This window comes from Pseudorca crassidens, chromosome 14 (assembly GCF_039906515.1).
Source record: "Pseudorca crassidens isolate mPseCra1 chromosome 14, mPseCra1.hap1, whole genome shotgun sequence".
NCBI classification, from domain to species: Eukaryota; Metazoa; Chordata; class Mammalia; order Artiodactyla; family Delphinidae; genus Pseudorca; species Pseudorca crassidens.
In genome coordinates, this window is record NC_090309.1 from 15,071,823 (window position 1) to 15,090,831 (window position 19,009).

A 19,009-nucleotide genomic window follows, 5' to 3' on the forward strand; every position below is an offset into this window, starting at 1 on the left:
GTGCTTTAGGTCTTTCTTGGAAGCAGTGGGACATTTCTGAGGTCTTTGCAAATTGGACTGGGCACAAAATTCTTGGTATAAATCTTTCCTTATCAAGACTCTCCCTTTTCTACTGTTTGCTGGCATTAAAGGCAGCCAAAGAGAATCCTGAGTTTACCTTTATTTTTGTTCCTTTGACACTGGCCTTTTCCTTCCTGCATAGATGCTTGTAGGAAAAAAAAAAAAAAAATTAAACCCTTACAGTTCAGACTGTCGCAAGGACGTGTCTAGGTAAATGTCAACTTTCATTTACTTTGTAGAATTCAGGTGAGTGCTTTCAAGCTATACGCTTGAGGGTTTTTATTTATTTACTTGTTTTTTATTTTTTGGACATGCCGTGCAGCATGTGGGACCTTAGTTCCCCGACCAGGGATGGAACCCATGCCCCCTGCAGTGGAAGTGTGGAGTCTTAACCACTGGACTGCCAGGGAAGTCCCTAGTTGTTTTTTTTTTTTTTTTTTTATGGTACGCGGGCCTCTCACTGCTGTGGCCTCTCCCGTTGCGGAGCACAGGCTCGGGACGCGCAGGCTCAGCGGCCATGGCTCACGGGCCCAGCCGCTCTGCGGCATGTGGGATCTTCCCGGACCGGGGCAGGAACCCGTGTCCCCTGCATCGGCAGGCGGACTCTCGACCACTGTGCCACCAGGGAAGCCCCCTAGTTTTTGTTTTTAAAGTCCAGTTTCACTTTCTTATTGCCCATTGCCGTTTTTATTGGTTGTGTGGTCTCTTCTTCAGGAACACTATTTGTAGACTGGTTTTTAGCTTCTGTCCTCTACCATCATCTTTTTCATCTGTGTCATCAGTGCACAGACTTGACTTGCCACGATGTCCATTCTGCTCTTCACTAAGAGTAATGAGCTGGGAGACACAAGTAAGGTTTCCCAAAAGCTAAATCTCAGTAGCAGAAACTAATAAAGGAATGATGGAGGTCGATAATCTTCAATGCCTGCCATGAATCATGGGTGCAAGTTTGATGAGAAACAGGGCATTTATGTAACTTCAAAGCCTCTCCCTACAGAGCACTTATTAATTACCAAGGAAAAGAATAACCTCACAGAGGAAACACATGTCAGACACCACCTTAATCAAACGATCAAAGCCAGCATCACCAACTTTGGGACAAATGGACAATAAATAAATAAGAACAAATGGACATCGGACTCCCGACGTGATGCACGGAGAGGCGCACATCAGTGCGGTGGTGTTCTTGCCAAAAAAGCACAACCTGAATCTAACCGTGAGGAAATCTCAAAGAAACCCAAATGGAGGGACATTCTACAAAATAGCTGGTCTGTACTTCTCCAAAGATGTCAAGGTCAGGAGAGAGAAAGGCTAAGGAACTCTGCGAGATTAAGGGAGACTAGAGGACTGGCAACGAAATGTATCCTGTGATCCTGGGTTGAACTGTGGACCAAGAAACACATACAGCTTAACAGACACTACTGGGACATTTACTGAAATTTGAATATATATTGTGGGTTAGGTAATATGAAATGTTAATTTCTTGATTTTGATAACTGTGCTGTGGTCATTGTAAGATACTCTCTTTCTTCTTAAGAAATACATCTGAAGTATTTAGGGGTAAAGGGACACAATGTTTCCAACTTACTGGCAAATTGTTAAGAAAAACTCATATATACTGCATGTGTCTGTGTGTGTGTGTGAGAGAGAGAGAGAGAGAGAGAGAGAGAGAGAGAGAGAGGGAGAGGGAGGAAGTGGAGGGTGGGCAAGGGATGGGACAAAAATCTCTGGATCTAGATAAAAAGTATATGGGAGTTCCTTGTATTATTCTTGCAATTTTTCTGAAAGTTTAAACTTATATCCAAATAAAAAGTGAATACTGTGTAGTAGGAATCGAAATCAGCACTGGAGGCAGAGTGGAGCAGCAACGGGCTACGTGATGAGTTTTGGGGTCTTCACAGGTATATTTATAAGATGGAGAAACTATACAATTTAAAAAGGGAAACTTCGATGAATGTTTTTAATTGAGAACTGGCATGCGGAGCAAAGTCAGGCTTCTCAGCTCTCAGCTCAGCTACTTCTTCGGAGCAGTGAGACAGTCACCCTTTAGGAGGGCTTCCAGGCCCTGCCTTCCATTAGCCATTGGAGGCAAAGCTCTGCGCCTTGCTTCTGAGTGTGGCCCAAAGCTTAGTGCTAAAACAGGGTGTTCACTATGGTTAAAAGAAGTATTCAGTCATCATCTAGAAAGCAAGTTACAGGTGTGCACACACACAGACAAGAGACTGAAATAAAATGCTTGTGGGTTGTGGGATTACAGGTCTTTTTCTGCGTACTTTTGCATTTTCCCAAGTGTTCTACACACACATGCATTACTTTTCTGGTTTCAAAAACGATTTAATTAGGGACTTCCCTGATGGTTCAGTAGTTAAGACTCCATGCTTCCAACACAGGGGGTGCAGGTTCGATCCTTGATCGGGGAACTAAGATCCCACATGCCATACGGTGTGGTCAAAAAATTAAAAAAAAAAAAAGATTTTATTAAAAATCCTGAACGAGAAGAGGAATTGGACTCAGAGGCAGAGAGGGGTTCAAAAGTGGGCATCTACCTTTCCCCAGATCACTGATTTTCCATCCATTCACAAATGCTTCCTGAGTACCTATGCTGTGCCAGGCATGACAGGTGCTAGGTAAACAAACGTGAACAAGAGTTGAGAGTCCTATCTTTGGGTTCGTTATACGCTGGAAGCGCGTATATTTGTTTTGTGTGGTTGGGCACAGCGTTCCAGGGAGAGGGTGGAGGGAATGACACGGAGCAGGCACGTGGGCCACGGTGAGGGATCAGGGTAACAGTCTACACTCAGGGATACTTAGTTTTTAGAGCTTGTTTCAAAGGCATAAAAATCTAAGTGGTAATAACACGCAATTCCATCCCCACCCTGGCCCAGTTACGGCTTATTTATACACACATCCCTGACAGGCAGCTTCGACATGACTCACTGCATCTCTCCAAGTATGCAGGCTGTTTCCTCCATTTGCCCTTCTCCCAGGGCCAAACTCATCTCAAAATATTTTGCTCATGATTCCAAAAGGAATTCCATAATCCAGTGTTTTCATTTTTCTAATAAAAAAAGCCAGCTGGGCTTCCCTGGTGGTGCAGTGGGTGAGTCCGCCTGCCGATGGAGAGGACACGGGTTCGTGCCCCGGTCCGGGAAGATCCCACATGCCGCGGAGCGGCTGGGCCCGTGAGCCATGGCCGCTGAGCCTGCACGTTCGGAGCCTGTGCTCCGCAACGGGAGAGGCCACAACAGCGAGAGGCCCGCGTACCGCCAAAAAAAAAAAAAATAAATAAAGCCAGCATCCAAACCTCCGACTACTTCCGGTAACCTGCTTCTCTGCTTACGCCTGCAGCCTACAGAACCCAGCATCTAATAAACAGGGATGGTCTCTGGTCCCTCCTTCCCTTTTGCCTCTGATATGCGCTGAGGGCATATCAGATTCTCAATTCTGGCTGCCCCTTAGAATCTTCCAGGGAGCTTAGAAAACTAAGATACCAGCCCCACCCCAGAACAGTTAAAATCATATCCTTGAGAGAGCAGATGCTAAATTCTCCAGGCTTATTACCTCCGTTACCTTTGCAATGTGTCTGTTTGATCTGGCACCTAATAATTCGAGCCTTCATCACCTCTTAGTCTGCTAAATGAACAGTATTTTAATTGTTCTTTTCCTCCCTTCATCAAAGCAGTGCTAGTGGTGGTGGTGGTGATAGTAGCAAGCTAGCCACCACTGAGTCTTATTCTGTGCAAGTTACAATTCTAAACTCATTACAATGTGCGGCCTCATTTTCACACAACTCTGAGGTCAAGTCCTCTTCTAATTCCTGTTTTATAGATGAGGAAACCAAGGCAAAGAGAAATGAGGTAATTTCCTGCAGCTGCACAAGTAGGAAGAGGTGGAGGTGGGATTCAAGCCCACTTTATTAAACAACCTCCAACACACAGGCATCTCAGGTCTGGCTCCTACATACACTTACACACGAGTCTCTCAGAAGTTAGAATGAGAAGCCCTGACTTGAAAATGGAGAACGGCGGTCTTCTCCCAGTCTACAGAATTTCAAGTTAATGTTAAGGTTTTCTCCCATGAATGTTCTTTAAGTTTTTGAGGTCTGTTTATCTATATTAGAGTGCAGAGTGTAATAATATACAACTTACTAGAAAAGTATCCATTTTGCTGTCTACCATGTAATGTATCCACTGTTCCCGGTTTTCCACTCTCAGACAAAACATGAGCCCCTGCTCCACCGCAGTCCTGAGATCATATTCGTATAACACACATCTGCAGTGGCTGTAGGTTTGCCTGGCAGTGGGAACTATGGGTAGAGAACCTTGTTAAGAGCTTAGGGATTTCATATACTTTCATGCCACTTACAATGAGACAATAAGTGAGGATGAGTAGCTGATTTATTTAAGAAAAAGAAACCAGAAAGAAAATGGAAGCTTAGAGAGGGCAAAAAAACCCTTGATAATGTCTATTAATACAGTCTCCCGGAGCCAATGAAAGAATTACAGGAAGCAGAGGGTTGAGAAAAAGTTGGGCAAATGACTAGACTAGGTATCAGATGGCAAATGGATCGGGGATGGAGGTGGAAGGTCTAGCTCTTGCGTGAAGTTGGGCGGTGAACATTAGAAGGGAAATAAGATGATGCATCACAGGAGGTGGAGGGCCATACACAGGCTTTTTATTTCATTTTTCAGAGCTGGATTGCTCTGCAACAGGGAGGATGGGAAACTCAAAGAGTCCGTGTGTTAATTTTAAAGAGAATTCCCTTCCTCTAAATGTAAATGAAGATTTTAGAAGATACGAAGACAGTATGTGAAGGATACTGGCTGGGGGATGCCACAGGATGGGTGGGGTGCAAGCAAAGATTTGAAACAGAGACAGCTGTGCTGGGAGGGGACAAGCCAACTTTGTTGGGAGGTGGGGGTGGGGGTTGGGATGCCATGTCCTCCACAATGACTGACCACTAGAGGGCGCCTGTACCTCGCGCTCGGCCATCCCAAGCTGTCCTGGAATCTGGAGGGCCACAGGCCCTACAGGCTACTCAGGACTTGGTGACTGGCCACAGACCTCTCAGGGGAGCCTGCACAGGACGGCTGGCCCTGTTGCTCGCTGGTTTCTCCTAGAGATTGTGAAACAGCAATCCCCACGTGTCTCCCCAGTGGGTGGCTGTGACGGGCACCTCAGAACTACACATGACATTGCTTTGTGAACTACCAAGGGCTCTGCCACTGTAAGCTGGTCTCACGATTCCTGGAAATCATACGGGCTCACTGTGCCATTATGTATCTCTCTATGTATACCTTCCTTCTCCTCAACTAGGCTCTAAGCTTTTAACGAAAAAGGGCTATGAGGATATCTTAAAACGTCCTGAAGGAGATGAAATACTATGTCTGGATTTGCTTGAAAACAACCCAGTGTGGCTGAAGGGAACCACTGAAATTTGCCCTAATAAAGTTTTAGAAGCATCATGTATTCCCAGGTCTCCCTGTCTGTAAAATGGATGAGTCACACCAGCTGGGGTTCCTTCTAACTGGACCCTCTGTGTTTCTGAGATCCACTGCACAGGGGACAACATCAGTTAGCTTATGGGGCACGTGGGTTGCCCCAAGCTCTTAAGAAAGTCCAGGAAAAGGGGGTGCAGGGTCCCGGCTGGGAACATCTCCTGTCCTAACAATTTCAGTCTGTTGCAAGCCCAGGTGAGGAGACCTGTCAGATCCCATTTCTCTTCCTCCCGGGACACTCCAGACCTTCCTTTGTGGCTGTGTTGCCTCGGACCTTGGCAGGAAGGCCTCAGTTGCCCCTCGGGATTTTTGTTTGCCTATGTTTTAATTTAATTCTTTTCTCTAACATCCTTTATAGAAGAGCCTCTTCAAGTGTCGCCATGCAGCTCTGCAGGAGAATCGGGGGCTGCTGACCAAGCTCCAGCGGGAGAGAAAGGAGAGAATAGAGAACGCCGCTGCTCAGGTGGAGGGGCGGCAGGGGAGGACGGGGGTCACCAGCCAGGGGCAGCGCTGGCGTTTCCGATCGCACAACATCCCGGGTGGTATGAGCGCGTGCCGAGGTGGCAGTGATGGGGGCGTGCACGGGCAACACCCTAACTGCTGTGCCCCTGACTCGTTCGGCTCACACACTTGGGGCAATACTTGCTAGAACTGCGGGAAGGTGGAGGCAGGGACATGGGACAAGACAGCGAGTGTCCCTTCCATGCTTTAAGGAGAAACGGACTTACCAAGTGTGCTGGGGACGGTGACCTGGTATCCTTGACCGTGGCGCTGGCGGGGACATCGAGGAGGGGCCATTTCATCTGCAGGTACTGCACAGGGGACAGAAAAGAATGCAGCTGGTGAGCGGGGGCCTCTCATGCACCCCAAGTGAGCGGGGAGGCGCTCTGTGGTGTGGGGGTGCGACCGTGGCTTATGTTACCTGCACGCTCCTTACTGTGTCAATGGCCAGAGATCAGAAGAGTGTAGAGCATACATTTGACAACCACTACCGCCACCAGCCCCTCCGTCATTCTGGGGTAAAAACATGACAGCACAACTGACCAAAGTATTCAAAGACCCTATTGGCGAGGGTCTTTAGCGGTGGGACAAGCAAGGCGCATCGAGGGACCCAGGGCTCCCAGATGGTGATCCTGCCTGTTCACTTCCATCTCTTACAGCAGCACACACAACACTGCCCAGGAAATAAACAGCCTCTCCAGAACTATCTGGTGAATGAATGAATGAAAACCATCTGCCTGACACTTCCAGGGTCACGACTAATATCTGTGCATATTCAAGATGTGGACCTTTACTTCGTTGTAGTGTTTCTCGATCTTGAAAAGATTTTCCAGTACCCTACCCTCTCCCATGTATTACTGCAAAAAAACCAAACCAAACAATAAATCCCCGACACACACACACACTGTCTTTAAACGAAAAGCCTCTCCTCAACCCCAGCACGGCAGAGTGTTGGGCAAGAGTCTGGGAGAGAATGGGTGGAGAGGCAGTGACGGGCTCTGGAGTTGAGAGTTCACAGGTTCAGGTTCTCACTCTGCCGATTATGCTGCGTGACCCTGGATAAGTGTCTTAACAACTCTGAGCCTCAGTTACTTCATCCATAAAGCAAGGCGATTATCACTAACTTTACACGTTGTTAGAAGGATTAGGGACAATGTCTAGTATTGAACACAGTGCTGTGCACGTGGAAGACATTTGATAAATGGAAGCTATTATTTTCATAAGCAAACCATTAGTCTTTGCCAGGAGCAAAATACACATGTTGTCCGAGTGTCAACACTGATATGGTGCTTCTGGGCAGCAGACCAGCCATGCAGCCTCTTTGCAGAATTCTTGAGGCCACTTTGAAAATTCGAGCTCTAATAGAACGTGGTGACTCCAGGAAGAGTTTCCCAAGGAGACAGAAAGAAGCCTTTGAATCATCCCTTGCTCTGGTCATTCAATTTCAGGGGAGGGGGAGAAAATCATGATTTGGCCTTGAGCTCTGAGCATAGGTCAGGAAAGGAGGATGGGCAGTGCCCCTTTACTCTCCATCAACCACAAAAATTGACTGAGAGGGCAGGGGCTGGGCTTTCCAAAAGGTATCCACAGGCAGGAATAATAACCCAAGGACACGTCTGCCAAGGGCCAGCGAGTGGCAGAAACAGCAGCTGGGATGGGCCAGGGATGCCTGGCCATGGGAGGTGGGAATGAATAAGGACTGCTCCACTCGGGACCCTCTGGTGCCCTGCCCCTCCCCCCAACTGAATGTCATCTCTATCCCTGTGCTTTGCTGATCCTATCTGCTTCCTTCCTTCACACCCTCACTCACCTATTTCCCTTCCCAGGAGCCTACACTTCCTAGATGAACTAACCGTGATTTAAAAGCCTTTGGCAAGTTAATAGCACTGGACAAACATCGGTCTAGTGAGTTAAACTCATTTCCTCAGTGAACAACAACACTTGTGCTACGGTGGCAGTTTTCAAAGCAGACTTACACACGTAAACCAGTTTAACCTCCACAGCATCCCTGCTACGACAAGTCACGGTGACTGTCCTATTTTCCGACGAGCTAATGGAGTTTGTAAATTCAGGGTGAATGACTTGCCCACGTTATGAGGAGTTGGAGCTGAGGTCTCTTGACTTCCAATCCCACACTCTTCACCACAACACGAGTCATAAGGCTTTTCATAACACTGTCCTCTTGAACATTCCACTGCCCCCCACAGCCTTTGCTCTGATGGCCTTTTCTCTCTCCTTTTCTGCCTTGCACAGGGTTGGCCACCCAGAAGCTGGATGAATACATACACGGCCATGTTCTCCTGCAGGGACACTTGAGGTGGCTGGAGCTTACCCTCGAGTGCTAACCATCACACTCATTTCTCTACAAGCAATATCAGGTGCTAAAGAGAAGCGTTCCAAATTTACCCCTCGCCACGTGAAACACAAAAGAAGTGTTCCTAAAATCCATCAACTCTACCAGCATCTGATTCCCTATTTAGAGTCACAAAGGTCCACACTGAACACTTCTTCACTCTTGGTGCTTACCGGGAAGGTTTCTTCGACCACGTCAGGGTGGCCCAGAGAAATCGATCTGAATCCTGGTTTGGGCCAGTGCTGCAGTTTTGGGTCTTTAAGAATACTACCCGCTGACCTTATGGGCTGTTAGACATAGCAGGCTTGTAGGGTGCCTGCACAGAGTTTCTCAACCATGGCGCTATTGACATTTTGGGCTAGAGAATTCTTTGTCGTGGGGCTGTCCTGTGCATCTTAGGATGTTTGCCAGCATCCCTGGCTTTACCTCCTAGAATCCCTGCCAGTAACTCCCACTCTCCGGCCCAGTTGTGGTTAGCAAAGATGTCTCCAGACTTTGCTAAATATCTCCTGGAGGGGCAAAACTGCCCCCCTAGTGAGAACCACTGCTCTAGTGGTTGAGGAGCTGGTACCCACTATACTCTAAGATGCATGAGGGTCCACATGCCTTGGTACTGGGGCGATCAATGTACAAACATACATATAAACACATACACACACGCATAATAAGGGGTTTTAGTAGTAGCTACTATTTATGATTGTCTATCATGTGCTTGGTGGTTACGTACCCCCCCCCCAAGACGTCTGGGCTTCTGATGGGAGGAAACCACAGTAGCCTCTTCTCCCCTTGAGGTCCACTCTTTTTTTAAAAATTGAAGTATAGTTGACTTACAATGTCAGTTTCTGGTGCACAGCAAAGTGATTTAGTTATACATGTATATGTATATTCTTTTTCTTTATAGGTTATTACAAGATATTGAATATAGTTCCCTGTGCTATACAGTAAGACCTTGTTTATCTATTTTATATACAGTAGTTTGTATCTGCTAATCCCAAACTCTTAAGTTAGCCCTCTCCCTCTCCCACCCCATTTCCCCTTTGGTAACCATAAATTTGTTTCCTATGTCTGTGAGTCTGTTTCTGTTTTGTAAATAAGTTCATTTGTATCATATTTTAGATTTCCACATGTAAGTGATGTCATATATTTGTCTTTCTCTGTCTGACTCACTTCACTTAGTATGATAATCTCCAGGTCCATCCATGTTGCTGCAAATGGCATTACTTCATTCTTTTCTTTTTATGGCTGAGTAATATTCCATTGTATATATGTACCACATCCTCTTTATCCATTCATCTGTCAATGTACCTTTAGGTTGGTTCCATGTCTTGGCTATTGTAAATAGTGCTGCTAGGAACATAGGGGTGCATGTATCTTTTCAAATTACAGTTTTCTCCAGATACATGCCCAGGACTGGGATTGCTAGATCATAAGGTACCTCTAATTTTAGTTTTTTTTTTTTTTTTTTTTTAAGGAACCTCCATACTGTTTCCCATAGTGGCTGTACCAATTTATATTTCTACCAACAGCCTAGGAGGGTTCCCTTTTCTCTACATAGGGGCCACTCTCACTCATTAATTTTAATGAAACCTGGAGGCTTGGAGGGTGGGTGAAAATTTTTAGCCCCGTCCACTGCTGCAGTCTGGCTCCTTACAGACAAGACAGGCGTGGAGAGGTGGTCCTGGGAATAGTGTGCGTCTTCCCAGGATCCTTCCTGCTCCGGTCGATGACGGGGGCTGGGGGTGTGTGTCTGTGTGCAGACAGGGCTTCATTCCGAGTCGTAGGGAAGTGGAGGGCTGTCCCTTCCCCCTTTCCACTTTTCTGCTTTTTTTAAGATTTTGAAACCAGTGTTGGGAGTAGGGGATGGGAGAAGACCTGTAAGACTTGGAGTCCCTGCAGCTTAGTCATGGAAGGCCTCTGGATTGTAATTCTGAGGAAAGGAACATTCTAAAGGGGCAGCTGAGCTTCTCAGAACCATGAGTTGGGGCAGAAAGAGGTAGCAACACCGCTTATAACCCTTCCCAACCTCCTTCCCAGAAATCTGGAGGTGGCTGTGCAGTTCTGAATTCCTAGGCCAGGCTCAGCCCAACAATCAGCTGAAATAAATCTCTCTTGGCTGTAATGCTCATGTGCGGCCAGCCCCACAGGGCTAATCACTCATTGGTGGGGAGCATGTTCCTGTGGATTAAGAGATGTGTGGCTAAGCCTAGATTCCCTGCACAGTAATGGCATGTGGGCAAATTAAAACTGCTGGCTTCTCCAAGCCCAGGCTAGGCTCCATCCAACTGGCCACAACTGGCTCCTGACCAGTCTATCATGGCCAGACTTCAGCGCCTCCCTCCTGGGGGATGCGCACCATGATGGAACGCATGGGACCCGTGTGGCATCAATGCACTGACGGCCAAGCAACAGCAGGAGCCACCACTTATGGGATAAGCGCTCTCTTCTGATTCTCAAAAAACAGAAAGAAAAAACCAAACCCAAATGGTGAGGACTGTTAACCCTCAATTTACAAATGCTACTGAACATGCTGTTGTGTGCGGTGACTCTCTGAGACAGGCCAGACAGGCAGTTTACCAATCTTACTGAATCTGGGAAACTCTTTTTGTGGGACTGGAGTTCCGTGGAATGCACTTGGGGAAGTGCTTTTTTTTGGCGACGCCGCGTGGCACGTGGGATCTTATTTCCCCGACCAGGGATCAAACCCATGTCCCCTGCAATGGAAGCTCGGAGTCTTAACCACTGGACCACTGGGGAAGTCCCTTCCACTTTTTTTTATAGTTCATTTACAATGTCATGTTAGTTTCAAGTGTAGAGCACAGTGATTCAGTCATACATACATATATATGGGAAGTTCTGCTATTGTGGTTCACAGTTAAGTATAGTGAGGCTGTGGTTTAAAACCTGTGTTTACCTTGTTAAGGAAGGATGATTCTGTTCCTTATTTTTTTTTTATTTTTATTTTTTTTTGCGGTACGCGGGCCTCTCACTGTTGTGGCCTATCCCGTTGCAGAGCACAGGCTCCGCACGCGCAGGCTCAGCGGCCATGGCTTACGGGCCCAGCCACTCCGTGGCACGCGGGATCCTCCCGGACCGGGGCACGAACCCACGCCCCCTGCATCGGCAGGCGGACTCTCAACCACTGCACCACCAGGGAAGCCCCTGTTCCTATTTTTAAATCGCTTTCCCTGGGACAGTTGCTGAATTCTCTCAGAATCCACCAAAATGGTGGTTTCTCTAATTTGCCTCAGACATGGGATGGATACATAAGTAATAGATTTTCTTACACTGAAGCACCCTTGTATTCCCCAGGTAAACCCTATTCAGTCACGATGGCTTGTTCGTTCTTGTATATACTGTGGAATGCTAAACATGAGTGTCTTAAGATTCATACTTCTACATTCCGAAGAGTGAACAAGTTTTCTTTTTTTGGTGCTGTCTGTATCAAGTGTTGCTATCAGTGTTATTTGGGCTTTATCATGTATACGGGTGCCGCTTGCTCTCTCTCTCTTTTTTTTTTTTTTTTTGCGGTACGCGGGCCTCTCACTGCCGTGGCCCCTCCCGCTGCAGAGCACAGGCTCCGGACGCGCAGGCTCAGCCGCTCCGCGGCATGTGGGATCCTCCCGGACCGGGGCACGAACCTGCGCCCCCTGCATCGGCAGGCGGACTCCCAACCACTGCGCCACCAGGGAAGCCCGCTGCTCTTTCTCTTAATGTTCTGGGTCCCTTTTGGCCTCTTGGGCTCCTCTCCAGTACCCTCCTTGGGGATATCCCTTGGTCAGGTGGGCTGTTGCCGCTCAACTTGGGCCTAGGGAAGGGTCCCTCTGCAGCGTCTCTCACTGGCGAGCCAGAGCCCTCTTCTTGCAGGGAGGTGGGGCACTGGGCCCACAGAATCCCGCTTAGCTTGGAGACTGTGCAGCAGATTAATTGCAGCTGTGCCCTGGAATTTCCCCAACATACAAATCTTCATGATGTAAAACAGCTGGGAGGAAATCCCAGCATGCCCTGTCCAGAGGCAGAACTGCCAATGAGCTCTGGAGATTAACCCTCCGCCTCCCAGAAGGTAGGAACGGCCCCTCCCCCAGCCAGGCCCCCCAGTTCCAAGCTTGCTTTGGTGGAGACGGGAGTCTCCAGGACTCTTGGGAACGCCCACGTTCTCCCCACTCACACGTTCTCACAGAAAACCCTTTAAGCAGGGCCCGGGCAAGAGAGGAAGCAAAGCCTCATGTCACAGACTCAATCGCAGTGTTCCCGGAGGGGGGTGCCCTGCAGCCAGAAGTCAGGAAGCAAGTCAGCTCCAAAAGATGCCCAGGTGAGAAGACCCCACTCCACAGAATCCCTTCTGCTTCTCCTTGGCGGGAGGGACAGGCCTGGTGCACACAGAAAGGGCCCCTTTCTCTACCTTTTCCGTCTTGTGGTTTTTGTGCTTCAGAGCAGAAGCTTACCCACTTTAGGTGACCAGCCTTTCCTGCCTCTCTGGCCCCCAGTGGTGAATGGAGATTTCTGGGACCCCATGAATAGAGAAAAGGCCTTCCCAGGATTCCCTCCCAGGAGCTGATATGGTGCGGCAGCCACCCAGGAGCACAGGCTAGAAACCCAACCCCACAGGCAGATGGCCGTCCGCCCCACAGTGCGAGGACGTCGTGCAAAATGCTCCCCGCTTCCTTTTAAAGACGATCTTTAACATCAAGAACCGTATTATAAATGAGAAATGTGGACAGTCTGCCAGTTTTTCCTTACCTTCCATTCTGCCACAGTCGGGGATGAAATTGTTCTTTGGGACAATTGCAGTGGTTTCCCAGACCCTACAAGAGTTCAGACTTCTAAAAACCAACCTACCAGATCTCTTCCCTACTGAAAATCCTTTCCTGGTTGGTTGCTGGGTCAGGGGATACTCACCAGCAGTCTAGGGCCAACTTATCCTTCTGGCTCCAACCCTCACCATCCCCACACCCCCTCACACCAGCTGCACTAAAGTTCTTTTCTTTTTTTTTTTAATTAATTAATTTTTGGCTGCGTTGGGTCTTCGTCGCGGTGCACGGGCTTCTCATTGCGGTGGCTTCTCTCGTTGCAGAGCACAGGCTCTAGGCGCACGGGCTCCAGCAGTTGTGGCTCGTGGGCTCTAGAGCGCAGGCTCAGTAGTTGTGGCGCACGGGCTTTAGTTGCTCCGTGGCATGTGGGTTCTTCCCGACCAGGGCTCGAACCCGTGTCCCCTGCACTGGCAGGCGGACTCTTAACCACTGTGCCACCAGGGAGGTCCCTGCACTAAAGTTCTTAATGCACTCTGTGCCATATTGCTCGACTGGTTCTTGGCCTGGTGTATCCTCTACTCGTGGGAAACTCTATCCCCTCCTTGCACCAAGGTCACCTTCCCTGACAAGGCTTCTCCAGCTGCACACAACGGCCAGCCACACTCACCTCTGGGCCCCAGCTGCGCTTGGTGTTCCCATGGCACTCACTATGCTGCTGTTGTTATCCGTTTGCAAATTCTGCCTGTCTTTTGAACCGTCAGTTCCTCAATGGTCACGTCCGCATCCTCAATTCCTTGCCCAGAAGCCAACATTCATGATGCCTCCAGACCCTGTCCCACCTTGAGCTTAAGCATGTTATCAGTCTCATAAGCCCCAGCTTCCACATCTGTAACATGGGTCATCCAGCCTCTTCCTGAATCCTTTAGAGACAATGAGACACACATAATGGAGCCCCTTTCACTCTTAAGCGATTGGTTCTCACTTCGGTCGGCTTAGTATTGCCGAGAATTTGTAAATGCAGCCTGGAGCCTATGATACCCAACCCTGCCTGTTCCTGGAGGCTTCTTAAAGTCCTCTATCTTCTATCAAAGTGGACAATAAGTTGATCTAACTTTGAAAACGTACCAACATTGAGTAATGAACTCATCAGTGAGGAGACAGAACAGCTTTCCCAAGTGGGAACAACGTTTAGTTTTCAGAAGTCACTGAGGAAGATAAAATGAAAGTATTAGAAGAAATGGTTCCTGAACGATGAATTAGACACAATTCCAGGAGCAAAAGCATAAAAAATAAGGTTTACACCCTTATCCCTTATTTCCTTTTTCTAAAGATGAGTAGTTTCTGCCTTTGCTTAGTTTTATGAATGGCACTAACCTCCGAGTATAATCACCTTCTTTGTTTTGCTCAAGTGTAGAAGGCCGGGTCCCTTTTTCTTTTTCTTTTTAAGAATATTTTTTTATTTATTTATTGGCTGTGCTGGGTCTTAGTTGCGGCATGTGGAATCTAGTTCCCTGACCAGGGATTGAAGCCGGGCCCCCTGCATTGGGAGCACGGAGTCTTAACCACTGGACCATCACGGAAGTTGCCTGGGTTCCTTCTTGAGGCTTTGTTGATAGGTGAGTTGTTGCAAATAAATCCAATTAATAAATCCACAAAGCACTATAATAAGTGACTATGCAATTTAATACAACAGACACAATTTTCCTTGGAAAAGTTATTTAGAACCACAGTTCGGTAGTGTTTTAAACCAATGAAGTGACTTTTGTTTGTCTAGCACCTGTCACAGCAACTTAGTCAACAAATATTTTTGGAGCCCCTCTGTGCACTGGCAGCAGAGGGGCTCCAAGATTATTCCATGACTGAAGAGTAAACTCAAAAATAAGACTGGGCTGGGGACTTCCCTGGTGGTCCAGTGGTTAAGACTCCGTGCTTCCACTGCTGGGGGCGCGGGTTCCATCCCTGGTCCGGGAACCAAGATCCCACATGCTGCATGATACAGCCCAAAAAACAAACAAGAAAGAAAGAAAAAGAAAGAAGAAAACAAGAGTGGGATGGCTGGGTTTCAGTTTCCCCATAAACACCCATCTCCTCCACTTCCTCCCCAATAATTCCCCTTCTTTCCTGGATGGCCTCAAACTACTCTCTTCCCCTCCCAATTCAGAGAATCTTGCCATTTTGCCTACCAGATTTGATGAAAGGGTTGTTTTTAAAATTGGCTCCCCCGCAGAGGCCAATTTCTAAGTAGTGGAAGACACAGCACAGAAGTGACACAGCAGGGTTCCAGGCTCTTCCGAACTTCTCTGGACTAGATCATCTCACCTTTAAAATGGGGCTATTTTACTTAATCAGCCTGAAGGCCAGGACCTGGACCAGCCAGCCTCCTATGGAAGAAAAATCAAATGCAGCTGTTTGTCTAAAGCACAGTGGACGCCTGGGAGTGGCGCCTGGGTTGAGGTGCTCAACGGATACAGAACCAGGAGTCCTAGCTGATCCCCACTTCTGACCTGTGTACCTGAGGACGTTACCTGACCTTTCAGAGCCTCTGCATTCTCACCTGTAACATGAACATAAAGGGTTTTTTTTTTTTTTTTTTTTTTTTTGCGGTACGCGGGCCTCTCACTGTTGTGGCCTCTCCCGCTGCAGAGCACAGGCTCCGGACACGCAGGCTCAGCGGCCATGGCTCACGGGTCCAGCCGCTCCGCGGCATGTGGGATCCTCCTGGACCGGGGCACGAACCCGCGTCCCCCGCATCGGCAGGCGGACTCTCAACCACTGTGCCACCAGGGAAGCCCTGAATCACGGGTTTTTTATTTAGAGGGGTGATCACTCGGAGAGGACCGAGAGCTGGGTGCGCGGCAAGCTCTCGGCAAATGCGTGTTTAGTCGCTAAGACTTAGTTATTCTCGCTCAGTGAGCATTACCTGCACTTTTCCCAGGGACAGCTATTAACAGGGTTTGGCTCTTCACTCATCTGGGTGCTTCGTGGGGAGAGGCCCTGTGTGGGTAAACGTTTAACAGCTGGCTCCCTAAACAAAAACAAAACGATAGGCCCTGCTTTGCAGCATGTGCTGGGATTCATGGTGTAAGTATTCCCACCGTGGCTGACTGCAAGCTCTCGCAGTGAGCCGCCGATGGCAGTGTTGGGAAGAGATGCTTATAACTGGCTGGGGCAACACCAATGACTGTAGGCGGGAGCTGAGGGGATCTCAGATCTGCCCCGACTTGCTGGGACTGCTGGCTGTGTTCACAGATGGCTGGAGGCTGACATGTGTGGTCTTGAGGGAGAGCTGGACACTTGGCCTAGCATGTCTTCCTGGCCGCTGTGTGCTCCTTTCAGAAGGAGCAGGGGACCTCTGCCCCCAGAGCTCTGGGTACAGCTGCTCTGTGGTAAAGGGACTTCTGGGGCAGAGACCTGGGCTTTCCAGCAAAGTCAAAGTTAAACAAACTGCTTTTGGATCCTTCATTTTCCAAGCCTAGAGCTACAGGCCTCCTGAGTCCTATGTAGCCTCTTGCAGTGGCTTTGAACTTGGGTCTGCTGGGCCCAGGTAGTTTCTGTGCTCACTGCCCGACAATGGACACACCAGAGAGAAGCTTCTTCACGGGAACTGGCCTTGGATGCCGGGCCCTCCTTCCCTGGGTGGACCCCTGCCTGACCAGTCCTCCTCTGTCCTCTGGCTCCAGCCTTGTCGTGGCCACGTCTGGCGTATACGGACGGTACACCCCTGCTATCATGTACGATCACCTGTCCTGGCCGCGCTGTGGCCTCTGCCCTTGCACCACGTGTGCACCTAGAGCTGACCCCACACCAGTACATAGGGGGCTGCCTCTTTCTGCTAACGGCCTCACAGTAACTGCAGCATGGAAGTACCATAATCTACTAACGAGTCCCATAACTGTAGACGTACAGGTGCTTCCCAGACTTTTGCCACCATGAATATCCTCACACTTTGCTCATGTCTGAGTAGAACTGTAGGACCCATCTCCAGTTGTGAGGGGACGGCTAGGTCAAAGGTATGTACATTTAGCTTTTTGAGAAGGATTACCGAAGACCTCCCAGTCTAAACTGTTCGCTACCAGCAACACACGAGAGAGCTCATCTCCCCGAGCCCTTGCCCACACTGTGTTATTCAACTTAACGATCTTTACCAGATGGGCAGGTGAAAAACCATAGCTCACTGTAGTTTCAATTCACATCTCTCTTGTTGTAAGTGAGGCTGGGAATTGTCACAAGTATAGGTACTGGGTTGAAGAACCGAAAAAAGATGTGTAGCCAAAAGGGCTTACAGTCTATGGGGGCGGCAGGGAAAGGGTGAGAGTGAGTGAGAGGGGTCGCTGGGGTTCCTCATAATTACGGAGGACTGTGCAGCCTCTACTGCATTGGACCTTCACTCGGGCAGGAAAAGGGCAGATGTGATAGGAGCCGAGGGCACGGTCTCTGGGGCATGCTAGCGAGCGGAGGGAGAGGTGAGCCCAGGAAATCACTGCTGCTTCCACTTCCCACCACCGTCCCGTCCGTCTCTGTGACTGCAAGGCCCTTGATGACTCGAGAAAGAAAATAAAGGCAACTGGCCTTTTACCTGCCAAATCCTATAGGCATCTCTGGGGAAACACATTTCCTGCCCGGAAGCCCTCTCCCGCCTTGGCTCCTGTGGTTCCAGGTTCTGTGTGGCCTCTGGTTGGTCTCCATTTATTGACCTGCATAAATGTCTCGGACCAACTCTTCAGTGAGAAAAGCCAGTTACGGCGGAACCCGGGAGGGCAGTCGCCAAGATGTTCTCACTGGGTTTTAGCATTTGGGGCAATTCTCTTACTTTCTTCTTTGCCCTTTTCTTATTCATTTGAAATTTTTACAATAACTGTATAGCATACTACCGCAACAGTAAGCAAAGCTATTAAAATAACAGCAACCCTAGGTTAATTGTTTTCATCCCCCCAACCTGTGCCTTCAGTTTTCCCAAGAAGAAACCTCAAAATCTACCACCTTAATGTCTTCAGCTGCCTCCCCTACCTCCTGTTGGCCACCAAGTTCCACGGACCCTGGGCATCTTTCTAGATTCTAGGGATTCAGGTCCTCCCTCTTCACAGCTGGGCCGCTGCAGCACCTGCAGCTGGTCTCCTGGCTCCTGTTCAGTGTCTGCTCCACGCTATCCCGGAGGCACTTGCAGGGAGCAACCCAGTTCGAAGGGGGCGGGGGTGGGCTGCAGGTCATCAGGCCTCAGATTGATGAAATGTCTGTTGTCCATATCAAAGAACGGCGTGGTGAATGGAGAGGAAGGGGTCCCAGTCTTCTTCCACAGTGTCACCACCGCTTCTGTCTCTCTCCCCATCTCTTCCCGTCCGCCCTTTACTGGCTCCCAGAAACATCTTTCTAAAACACAAGACTACCCTATTTAAAGCTATCAGGTGGCTTCCCATTCTTACAGAACTGCCTACTTGGACTTATAAAACTGACCAAGAGGCAGGGAAAGCTCTGTACAGAACACCCCATAAACGTTTAATGGGTACCTCCTCTATCGGGTGGTGATTTATATGCACGATATGCCACAGGGGAGGTTTTTTAAAAGCCATATAAACAACTGGAATGTAAGTCAGCAGATGACAGGTTCAGAGAAGAGAGGGATTGAAATGGGCGGGATTCTCGTGGAAAGACCGGAAGACTTCACAGAGGAGGTGGCATCTGAGCTGGGTGGGTCACACAGGGAGAATACACTTCTGTAGTCATTTAGTTTCTTTAAAAAAAAAAATTAATTAATTAATTATGGCTACGCTGGGTCTTAGTTACAGCAGGCAGACTTCTTAGTTGCGGCATGCGGACTCTTAGTTGTGGCATGTGGGATCTAGTTTCCCGAC

General features: G+C 48.6%; 1 protein-coding gene across 1 annotated transcript in view; it reads right to left on the minus strand.

Moving 5' to 3' along the window:
- TCF7L1 (transcription factor 7 like 1) overlaps nt 1–19,009 on the minus strand; it is a 159,497-nt gene that overhangs the window by 18,569 nt on the left and 121,919 nt on the right. Inside the window, exon 4 of the mRNA XM_067704534.1 lies at nt 6,287–6,370. Within this exon, the coding sequence (XP_067560635.1) occupies nt 6,287–6,370 (84 nt within the window). The remainder of the gene's footprint in view (nt 1–6,286; nt 6,371–19,009) is intronic.